Raw genomic sequence first — 12,207 nt, 5'->3', positions numbered from 1 at the left:
GAGGAAATTTCCTAGGGCCGAGAGAGACGGAGGCACGGAAAAACTTAGTCACACATTACAAAAGGAAGAGAAAAGTTCATCGACAAGGCCTGCTATTTTCCTCTAGAAAAGCCTGAAGAAGCAACAGACAAGCCAGCTTCGAAACTAGAACCTACATTCTTGACGAGCACACTTCTCACTAGTGGAAAAAGGAGATGCGATAAAAGGCTGGGGTAGAGACAGCACGGGTGCTCAGTGACTGATGGAAGCCAAATAAGTACAAGGCCCTTGGTGCTGAAAGGCATCTGTGAAAGCTGGGTTCTCTGGGAGGAGTGCTGCATTTATTTCTCTGTTTCCCAGGCAACCAAGCCAGCCCCTTATCGCCTTTACTTTCATCACTGGAGCAGAATGAAAGGTAATTGGGTTAATTATTAAAGCGGTCCTAGCTAGTACCACCACCACTAATTGTCCATTTATCTGGGATTTACAAACAGCTGTCTTAATTGATGTTGAGCTGGAATGTGCCACTCACTTTATCAGCCTGGCTACTGGAGAGGTCAAGAACATGGAGAATGGACCAGCCAAGGAGATAAAGGGTCTAACACCAGAATTATCCTTCATTTCTGCTCATACTCATGTAAGTTACCACAATAGCCTTCAACTATATTCACTATTTTTAATCTTTCCCAGATTTGCCAATTCAGGTGAAGATATGGTATACAGTAATTAAGCTGTTTTATTAGGCAACTGCGATATCAAGTTAAGAAATTCAACTATTTTTTAAATGTCGGCACAGCCAGTAGCCCAGATATCCACTTAGTTGGCCAAACTAGACTAGATAGGGCTCCTAAAAGTAATTTCCTAACATACCAGGAAAGTGGGAAATATCTAGGAAAGTGGACCTGTGTTTTTAAACCAGTGTTTTCTAAAAAAGATGAGAGAGTCAGAAAACAACCAAAAATAAAGTTAACAAGAAAAGTAAATTCTTATAAAAGATGTATCCCAGTTGTACCCACAGCACACAATCAACAGAAGGATGCCTGGAACATGACATAACATACAATAATAGTTAAAATGATAACAATAGTTATAACAACTATAGCAATAGTTATAACACTGTACCATTGGGTTTATTATATAGACATAATATATATGGCAATAATAGCACAAAGCAGGACTGTAAGAATGTAGCTATAATGGAACAAGGTTTCTATATTTTACCAGAATCAGGTTTGTGTAAGTCTGAGGTAGATCCTGATACAGTTTAAAATCAAGAAAGGAATTAAAACAGCACATTAGAAGCTATCCACTCAATACAAAAGAAGTCAGTAAAGGAGAAATAGAGTAATAAAAAAAGACATTAGAAAGACAAAAAACAAGCAGCAAAATGGCAGGGAAAAATCTGACTACATCAATAACATTAAATACGAATGGACTAAACAATCTAATCAAAAGGCAGAGACTGTCAGGCTAGACAGAAAAATAAGATACAACTGCATGGTTTCTATAGGAGACATACTTTAGATTCTAAGATATAAATAGGCTTAAAGTGAAAGGATGGGAAAAGATATATTATGCAACCAACAAACCACAAAAGAGCTGGAGTAGCTATACTGACACAAGGAAAACTAGACTACAGACAGTATTACTAGAGAATATAACCTTTAAAAGTGTGAATCACTGTCTTGTATACTTGAAACTTATTTAACATTGTATATCATCTATACCAGAAAAAAAAAAAAAGACAATCATTACATGAACAGAGGGACATTTTATAACAAAAAAGTTGCTTCATCAGGAAGGCAAAACAATTACAAACATATATGTACCTAATAACAAGGTCCCAAAATATTTGAGGCAACAACCGACAAAACTTAAGGGAAAAGTATACAATTCAGGAATAATGAGTAAAAATTTCAATATTCTACTCTTAATTGTGGGTAGAACAACTTGACAGAAAATCGGCAAGTGTACACAAAACTTGAAGAACACTATCAACCAAGCAGACTTCCCTGTCATCTATAGAACCCTCCACACAGCGACAAAAGAATACAGTCTTCCCATGCACACGAGTAACATTCTCCAGAATAGACCATATGCTAACCCATAAAACAAGTTTCAACAAATTTAAAGTAACTGAAATCATACAAAGCATGTTCTTTGATCACAGTGAAATTAATTAAGAAAGCAACAACAAAAGGAAATTCGTGAAAATTGGAGAACACACTTCTAAACTAATGGCTCAAAGAAGAAGTCCTAAGAGGAATTAGGATGACTGGGCACAAGGCCATCTCTAGCCCATGACACTCAACCAGGCCCCAATGACCTGTGGCTAGAAGCAAAAAAAAAAAAACAAACCCCTGACACTTCCCATTGATTTTAATCAAAATACTAAATTAAATACATCAGGCTGACATCTGTTGAGAGCAGATGCTCATTAGGATGAAAGTCAAAAAGATTAGGCAGAACAGATAACTAATACCCTGCATTACCCAGGTCCCCATCCCTCAGAAGTTTTCCTTCCAGTAATTACCAGGAAGATGTCAGATGCAGGGCTTCTCATCTCACTTGTATGAAGCCTCAAGCATGCAGAAAAATATTACAGGCTGAAGAACCTTTTGGCAGATACTCCCTACTGAACTCAGGCAAAACACGGCACAGAAGACAGGACAGAGTTATTATGAGTAAAGCAGACAGACCTGGGCAAGCGACATTTACTTCTCTGAGCCTCAGCTTTCTCTCCTGCAGAATGGAAAACACACCATCTACTTCACAGTGTTGTCAGAATCACTGAAGGAGACAGTGTATGGGAAACCACTTTGGGCTGTACCTGGCCCACAGCAGGCAGTCACTGACTTCATTTCCTTCTCTGTTATGGACTGTTACTACACAGAGCTAGAGCTGTCTGCTAAAAGGTCAGCAGAGGGAGTTCCCCAGACTTTTGCAGGTTTCCCCCAAAATATACCCGTCAAGTTGCAGTAGCTTTAAAGGTAGTTATATCTCTTTAAGTACAGGTTTAGAATTTGTGTTGCTGAAGAAGGGGCTGGTGTGGGTTGATGGGTGACTGGCAGCCACTGGGAACCTACGGAATTGTGGGAAAGGCAACAAGATAAGGCAGAAGAGATGAAGATTAACAGACTAGCAAAACACTTCTCTGTAGCAGCTTCTGTTTTATATTACTGCTTTCAGGCTCTTGTGGGAGGAAGTAGGCAGAATGGATCTTAATTTTCTGCAAATCCATTTTTGTTGATGATTCTGAATGGTTTTGGCTAAGGTCCACTGAAAACTCATTTGCCACTGATCATGTCTCCTAAAACTGCAGGTGTGTGGATATGCTTTGTCCCTCCAGATCTGCTAAATTTTCACGCTTCACCTCTACAAACAGCCACTTGCCATACAAAGGGTTTTGACTTATGTTTGGACCTAAGAACCAAACAGCATGATTAAGGTATGGCCAACCACATAGACTCTGAGCTACAGAAACACAGGGATCTTGTCTGTCTTATTCACTCTGGTAGCCCACAACACTGCCTGGCACACAGGTACGGAACAAACCTCTATTGAACGTAACTGTTCTGAGACCATCACAACCTCATTCCAATCATATACGAGAAAAGTGTCTTTCCAGGAAAACTCAGAGTGCTTACTGCTAAAACGCTAATTTGCCTTCACTTTGAAAGCCATTATTACAGCAGCTCTATTATATGATCACAAGTAAGTTTAATAAAAAGCAAAGCATCTGTGTCCAGGAGGGCACAAAGGCGCAGGGAAGGGGTTGTTATATAATGAGATTTTCCTGAGCAAGCAGCACCAGGTCATTAAAAAGCTATGTCTAGAATCCACTTAAAATGGAGGCATTAAAACAAACAGGAAAATCCCCTGAAGATCAGCCAAGTTCCCTGGGACCTCTTTCCCTCTTCCACATTAAGGACCTACAAGAAGAATGCTATTTTGATGCTTTGCACTTAAAAATAGCTGTGGGGAGACAGGCAGACTAGGAAACTGGAGTCCCACTGCCTGGTTCAGCTCCGGCTCCTTTACTTCTAGCTCCATCACTCTGGGCAAGTTAGCCTTCTGGGCTTCAATTTCTACCACTGTTAATTAGATAACAGCACCCATCTCATAGGATTACTGTGAGGAAGAAATGAAATAAGGCAAGGAAGAGCACTTAAAACACTCTCCAGCATACAGCAAATACTCAATGAATGTTAGGCTTTTGTTGTTGCTATTATTATTATTATTGGAATTTTCTCAAGAGAAGGAATAAAGAAACACAACCGTCATGGAATCTGGAGGGACATCCAAATATCTACAAATAATGAGGGCGTTTAAGAAAGGCCCGATGGAAAGATAAAAACAAATATATATTAATACATATATATATACAGAATCTAGAAAGACGGTATGGATGAAGCTATATGCGTGGAAGCAGTGGGAATGCAGCCATAGTGAACAGACATGTGGACACAGTAGGGGAGGAGGGGATGGGACACACCGGGAGAGCAGCACTGGAACATAAACATTACCGGACGTGAAATCACCAGCCAGTGGGAATGTGCTGTATGACCGGAGAGCTCATAACCAGTTCTTTTGTGACAATGTAGAGGGAGGGGTAGGATGTGGTGGGAGGTGGGGGGGAGGTTCAAGGGGGAGGGGACATATGTATACTTATGGCTGATTCCTGCTGATGTATGGCAGAAACCAATATAATATTGTAAAGCAATTATCTTCCAATTAAAAAAAAACAACAGTAGGATAGATGCAAACTATTACACACGGGATGGATAAACAACAAGGTCCTATTCCATAGAACGGGGAACTATATTCGATATCCTGGGATAAACCATAATGAAAACACAGACAGGTTATACACATATGTGTATAACCAAGTCACGCAGCTGTACTGTAGAAAGTAACACAACACTGTAAAATCAAGTATGAGAAAATGAAAAAGACCAATGGACACTTTCTAACTGGTATCTTGAGAAAATGAAAGAAATGAGCTTAAATGTGAATGGAAACCATCCACTAACCTAACTCAAGACTGAACGTCTCCAAGAGTCTAGATTTTCTTATCCTTAGGGTACTTTGCAGTTTCTGTTAGAGAAGTTTTCTCAGTAGATTTCATACTTGTTAACAACTGCCTGCTGGAATATAACCCCTTTATTCAAAACTATCCATAAGTGAAAGTGAGCCATTTGGGGTCAGACCTTTGGACATAAAGAAGGGAAGAAGAAATAGAGGTAAAGAGTTATTAGATCAAAGGAGACAAAAAACAACACAGAGCTGTTAAAAAAAAAAAAAAAAAACCCAAAAAAACGAAATGCCAAGGAAACAGAGACTTCCCAGCAGTAGAGGAGCAGGAGCTGCTGTGTGGGGTGGTGGAGGCAGATGTCTGGAACAAAGAAGGGTGGAGAGGAGCTCTGTAGTACTGTCTGGCAGCAAGTGATTATCTGCTAGTCAGGAGCTTCCACGTGCCATTAGCCAGGCCACACAGAAGTGCCCGGTAAGGAGAGGCACAGAGCCGTGGGGTCTGTTCACCACCGCGGGCCATAACCCTCCTGAGTGGAGGCCATCAGGACACCATGGGGCAGTCTGCTCCTCTACCAAGCCTGGGCCTATGAAGCCCTGGCATCCAGCAGAGAAACCACCGAGGTTCCTAGTGGTTTCTAGGCCTTGACGCTGGCTCAAGAATACTGCTACTTAAAGGACGCCAGGTCCCACGGCCCACCCACCAGCTGTCACCACAGCTTGGTCAGAAATCACCTTCCTGCAGCTCGATGGTGCCACTGCCTCACACAGATCCCTCTCTACCTTGAACCACCACATGGCCCAGATTTTCCAAAACATATTGTCATTTGAATTTTTTAAATAAGGGTGCTTATTAAAGATACACCAAGATGTGGCTTGATTTTTATAGTTTTTAATGCCTTCACGTACATAAATTTACAAGTTGGCAGTGGAAGTGGGGGTAGGGCAGACGAAGAAGGGGAGGAAAGAGAAAAACCTTTTGTTGGAAAAAAAAATGCATCTGCTTTGTTTCCTTCTCTAGAGACTGCCCAGAAGCAGCAGGACACCATGTGTCTCAGCCCAGTCATGTCATACATCTTAGGCCCCAAACACTGGTCACTGCTACTCAACCACCAGATAACTGCCTCAGCCGGCTTGTCCAGCCCACTTTCTATTCTACGGAAATTTTTAAGCCAGCTCCTCCAAGGGTCTCTCTGCTTCCTCTGAAGACTCCACAGGGCCTGGGAACTCCATGTGCTGGCAGCAGACAAGGGTCAGAGAGGTGTGCCTTCAGCTCCTAATTAAATCACAGGATCTGGCTCATGAGTTCCTTGCCAATAAAACATGAACAAGGCACCTTTATCATTCCATTTAAAAAAGTCTATTTGCTGGATTAAGAAACAAATGGTTTAAACAAATTAAAACAAAAAAATGTCTGAAGGAAGAGGGGATGGATAAAAAGCAGCAGCTTCCCTCCATCAGTAGCTTCCTGCCCTGAAGTAAGGCATCTGAGTACGAGACTTTCCACCAGATGCCAAGATGCCATCGTAACAACGCAGGTAAAGAAAGGAAAGCTCTCCTTGACTCCCTCTTCCTTTAAAATGTCAAAATCCAAAGAAACAACTCCTTCTTACCTGCCAGGACCCTGTTAACAGAAGAGTGAGTAGCCAAGCCAGGCTGTCCACGTTCATGAAAAATCCCAGCATAAGGCAAGTATTCAGGCAGCAAGAAACGCCTGTAAGAAGGAATCGCATGTTAAAAGCCTACTATCTTAAAACAAAGGACATACACCATCTACCAACCCTCAATCAAAGATAAGGGATCCACTAAGCCTAGGAATCCATAGAAACCTAGAGCAGAGTGAAATTTCTAAGACACATCCCTTAACACATGTCACATCTTCTTCCTGGATCATGCTTCTAAGGTTTCCTGGGGCTTCTTTTCTTGGAGGGGTGGCAGGTGGGGGGCCTCCTATTCTTGAACAGGATGCTCCCAATGCCACTTTTCTATGCCTTTTCATTGTGGTTAATCATCTTCTGGGAAGTTTTTAGGTGGCAGGGCTTGACTGTAGGCTCCCTAGGACATAATTCCAGATATGGACAATCCAGACCAGGAAGTAGGTTTAAAAATCCCAGTCTCTCGTAAAGGCTCCTTTAGAAAAGCCTAAGAGCTGACTACCCGGTTCTTACCTTGGGACAAAGCGTCCAAGCGAAGGTGCAGACATGCGGGCATTGCGAGGAGCTCGGTGCCTGGATCTGTCACCACTGTCCCTGGAGAAAAAGAAAAAGACTGCACGTGAGAGAGTCACGAAAGCAGAAGCAGACACCAGCCCCAGAGACAAGACGCCCCAAACTAAAGTCCTGCCCTTCAGTGAGGGCCCCGGAGAAATCAGTCATCCTGGTTGCTTACTAACTTGAGTGGCACATTCATATACTGCATTTCTGGAGAACCTCGATTAAAAAATTTATGAGCATTTACTAACAGTTCAGTAAGAAGGAAGATTTTTCTTGGGTTAATGTGGTCTCTGAACTCTGCAGCGTCTGAAACTGAAATCAAGTTTAGATCTTCTAAAGGGATTTAGAATGGATATATATAAACTTTTTGTTTTCTAGATCAAAAGATGAGAGAAACTTTGGCTTTAGAGGATCCTGAAGGAAGAAAAATTCTCCCATCGATTTCATTCAACAACTGATTATCTCTAAATACACCTGTTTAGGTCTGTGGTATGGAAAAATTATTGATATGCGAAAGAAAAACAACACAAGAAAAAGACTAGGCAGTCCTTTCTTTTAGAGACTGAAAAGTTAACAATGGTGAAGATGATCAGACAATGCAATCCTAAGCTAGGTCATTTTAGCAAAAAGAAAAAATGTTTAGTGTTTTCTTTACGGTCTGTTAGAATAACAGTAATAACCACCATTATAAAATAGCTACTAAGTCCTAATACAAAGATTATTAATTAATGTTATTTCATTTAATCTTTGGAGTTTTCCATCAAGAATCATTAGACATGTTCTACAGATAAGGGACTAAGGGCCAGAGAGGGAAATGCCCAAGGTCACATAACTAGTAGGTGGCTGAGGTAAGATCAAGGAAGATCCGTCTGACTCTAAAGCCCTGGCTCTTTTCACTATGCTTCACTGCTTCCTACAAGAGAAGAGAAGACAGAACCTTCATGTGGCTTAGTTTCCAATGCATGAAAGGAACAATAAGCCAAAGGGCACTGGCTAGACACAGTAGTTAATTAACTGCTCAATCAACTCTACAAAATAAATGAACCTCTTGAGAGCTTTGATTTGGGGTATTTTCTGAATTCTTCCTTTGGATTATCTTCAACTTAATGAGATAATCTTCAAACTGGCCCTGGAATCAAAGTTAAGACAACACTTTGGCTTTCAAGGGCACTACTGAGAGCCTTACAAACCAGAAATGAAAGCCCAGGAAAATTTTTATATCTTGGTAGAATTGGATGCTGAGCATTTAGAGACAAATCAATATCAGGGATCTTGGAAGTTGATCCATTAAAAGTCAGTACTTGGTTTTTATCTTCCCAGAAGAGACAGCATACTGCTGTTTTCTTTAACAGAGCAAATTTCTTTGACTTGAAACTCTACAGATGAAGGGAGATGCAAGGAAAGAGAGATAAGATCATATGGAAAGTGAAAAGGGGATTATAAACAACGAGATCAGAAGTTCCTGACCAGTAGACCGCAACTCTGGGGAACCCACAAATTATTATAAGGAGCAGCTTATTATCAAACAAAAAAGGCAGCTCCCAAACTAAGTATATTATTATTTTTCAATATGTAGATTCAAGTTGTGATCAAAGTACCAATTCAGTTAAAAGTACAAGGGAATTCATGACAGCTCTTCACATATTTTACTTATCAATGGGCACTGAAAGTGCAACTAATTATCATGAGAGGAGTTAGAAAATATTTTGAAGTTTTAAGGGTTCTAAGGGGGAAAAAGGGGTCCTAAGCCTCAAAACGGTCAAAAATTAAGTTACAGAAAGAAGCATCATGGGACAAATCCAATTACTTTATTCTACAGCTATGAGAGAGAGCTGGCCTTCCCAGAATCACAACGCGGAGCTGACAATTTACTTCTGAACAAGGGCCAAAGAGCCCTCTCCCTCTGGACAATAAACAGCACTCTATCTGGCATAAGCAGACTTGAAGAGCAGGAAAGGGGGGTGGGCAGTGCAGGAGGCAGCGGTTGTTGTTTAGTTGCCAAGTCATGTCTGACTCTTTTTCGACCCAATAGACCATAGCCTGCCAGGCTCCTCTGTCTGTGGGAATTCCCAGGCAAGAATACTGGAGCGGGCAGCCATTCCCTTCTCCAAGGGAACTTCCTGACCCAGGGGTGGAACCTGCCTCTCCTGCATTGGCAGGCAAATTCTTCACCACTGAGCCACCAGGGAAGCCCGTAGGAGACAGTACGAAACAGCAACTGCCAGAACCCAAACAAGACACACAGCCGGGTGAAAGGACATATGAAGATAACGCAGAAAGATGGACGAACACTGTGGCTGGGAGAAAACGTGGGCTCCTGTGACATATTTCCTATGGCTCTTTTCATTGTTATTAAAACCTAAAAACAATTAACTTCCTTCTGATTCAATTTCTCCTTCCATTTAAAAAAAGAAGGGAGGAAGGAGGACAAAACGTGGTCAGAGATAATGGCTTTATGTTACTTAGAGATTACTGGAAGATATATACAGATGTAACTATATATAGCTATATCTTCCAGTAATCTCTGAGTAACATATCATAACAATCTCCTTATATATATATACACACATAGAGAGAGAGGAAAATAAGATGCATACACGGGGAAATCAGCTGGCTCAGATACAAGCAGTCTCAGACTGACGGTTACATTAGGAACCACAAAAAAGGCAATATATTAAGTGATTGGAGATGTAGCTAACATTTTGATTAATGACAGAGAAGTCGGAGTTAAACAGCATTTCAATAAAATGTAGAGAAGACTTCAAATTCAAATTGTTGGGCACACCAGCAAAGAAGCAGAAATGACAGAACTGTACACAGACTGATTGGAAAAGTGGACCGTGGTGAACACACAAATGAGATGCTGCCTATGGGAAAAAAAAAAATCACAAAGGCACCTGGGAGAAAATAGCCTCTAACAGTAACAACTCAAACATTTCCTGACTGGAAGAAACTTGAAAACATAAATGAGCAAGGTGGCAAAGGCCAGAATGCCCAACCAGTGGACAAGTTAAGCAGGAAGAGGGCACAAGACCCAGGTTTTCCTGCTGGCACACAAAAAACCTTGACTAAAGGCATGGTTCCAATAAGCGAGAGGTGAAAAGAGCAACTAATGACTCTAGCTGCTAGTTCTTCTATAGTTCAGAAAGGAGAGAAAATTCAAAATAAGGAGCTGAGATGGGGAAACGTAATGTAAAGGACATTGGCAAAGGCTCGGCGGAGGGGGTGGGTAGAAGTGAGGGGAGAAAGGAAGAGTGGTAAGAGTGTTAGGAAAGGACAAAGAAATTAAAAAAAAATACTTAACATGTTCAATTCAGAAAACTACAGACTCTGCCACTCACTTCAGTGCTGATACAAGATCAACATGGAGCAAGACTCCACAAGATGAAGGAGGCAAATTTAGGCAGAGACTGACGGTTAAAAAATGTTTGCCAGATGAGCAGTGCGTGAAAGGTAGACCCAGAGAGGCAGTTCACGGAGGAATAATGGAGGGTGCTAAATACTGGAGACTAACATAACACAAGGGCTTCCCTGGTGGCTCAGAATCCACCTGCCAATGCAGAAGATGCAGGTTCAATCCCCAGGTCAGGAAGATCCCCAGAAGGAAATGGCAACCCACTCCGGTATTCTTACTTAGAGAATTCCATGGACAGAAGAACCTGGTGGATGGACTACAGTCTGTGGGGTCGCAACACAGTTGGACATGACTTGGCGACTAAACAAGAAGAACAAGGACAACGTAACACAGACCGTGCCCTTTTCAAGGAGGGGGCGGGGAGGGACTTAAACAAAAACAGTGAAGACCCGAGTATGCAAACATGCTGGCACTGCTCCTCTCACTGGAGGACTCTTTCTCACCAGAATCCTTTTCAGGGAAACACCTGAGAAATCCTCATCAATTTCCTCAGCCAGAAGCTGCCTTTAAGCCAGCGGGACAGAAGCTGGCTGAGTTATTAATGGCTTTCCCAGCTGTTGAACTCTGTGCATCTCTGATTAACTCTCAGAGGGGTATTTGGGAAGGAGAGAGAAAAAAAAATCAGACTTTCTTATAAAACATTTTATAAGGAAAAAAACACCCTTCAAACAATTAAGCGTCTAAGACGAGTGCCGAATACAAGAAAAAGCAATCTCTGGAACAAGGGAGAAACACAGCAGCTACCCTTGCTAAATGCCTGGGATTAATTGCCTCAGAGAGAGGCTATAATTTAAAGGAATGGAAAACACACCTACAGGCCGCCGTCTGAGTCCTGACCAGACAGGCGGGCTGCCATCACCCTCATGACAAACAGCTCTGACTTGGGCCTTTGTCAAGGCAGCTCTGGCAGCACAGAGCTCAAAAGGCCATTGTCTTCTTGACAATACACAGTTGACTCTGCTGAAAATTAGACTATTAAAAAAAAAAACCTGTTTCCCTGTGTTCTTCGGTTTCTACTCAGTCTCCAGACAATAGAAGGCGTACTCCATCATTCCTGCCCCTGGATACACAGAGAGCTTGCCCCAGTCCTTTCCTTACTCGGGTGCCATTAGTGAGGCTCTAAGGCAATGGCACCTCACTCCAGTACTCTTGCTTGGAAAATCCCATGGACGGAGGAGCCTAGTAGGCTGTAGTCCATGGGAGCGCCAAGAGTTGGGCTTGACTGGGTGACTTCACTTGCACTTTTCAGTTTCATGCATTGGAGAAGGAAATGGCAACCCACTCCAGTGTTCTTGCCTGGAGAATCCCAGGGATGGGGGAGCCTGGTGGGGGGCCGTCTATGGGGTCGCACAGAGTCAACTTAGCAGCAGTAGCAGCAGTCTCTACTTTGAAGGACTGTGTATGTGTGCCAGGGAGAGATTTCTGGGAGGGAGGCATAGGCCCAGCAGGGATTATTCACAGGGGATATCTAATAGCAGAGGTCTCTTGGAAATGCAGAGCCTTAATTCTTCTCCAAGGAATAGTAATATAACAGATAATTACCACTTACAAATTCTTCTCCTCTCTTAT

General features: G+C 42.0%; 1 protein-coding gene across 9 annotated transcripts in view; it reads right to left on the bottom strand.

The window, feature by feature from the left end:
- Nucleotides 1-12,207, bottom strand: part of AMBRA1 (autophagy and beclin 1 regulator 1) — a 173,052-nt gene that overhangs the window by 84,813 nt on the left and 76,032 nt on the right. For all 9 annotated transcript variants that reach the window (XM_027562491.1, XM_027562494.1, XM_027562493.1 and 6 more), the window contains 2 exons: nucleotides 7,179-7,259; nucleotides 6,624-6,724 (listed from right to left, as the gene is read on the bottom strand). In XM_027562491.1, the coding sequence (XP_027418292.1) occupies nucleotides 6,624-6,724; nucleotides 7,179-7,259 (182 nt within the window). The remainder of the gene's footprint in view (nucleotides 1-6,623; nucleotides 6,725-7,178; nucleotides 7,260-12,207) is intronic.

This window comes from Bos indicus x Bos taurus, chromosome 15, assembly GCF_003369695.1.
Source record: "Bos indicus x Bos taurus breed Angus x Brahman F1 hybrid chromosome 15, Bos_hybrid_MaternalHap_v2.0, whole genome shotgun sequence".
NCBI classification, from domain to species: Eukaryota; Metazoa; Chordata; class Mammalia; order Artiodactyla; family Bovidae; genus Bos; species Bos indicus x Bos taurus.
This window is presented reverse-complemented; position numbering and strand designations above follow the sequence as displayed.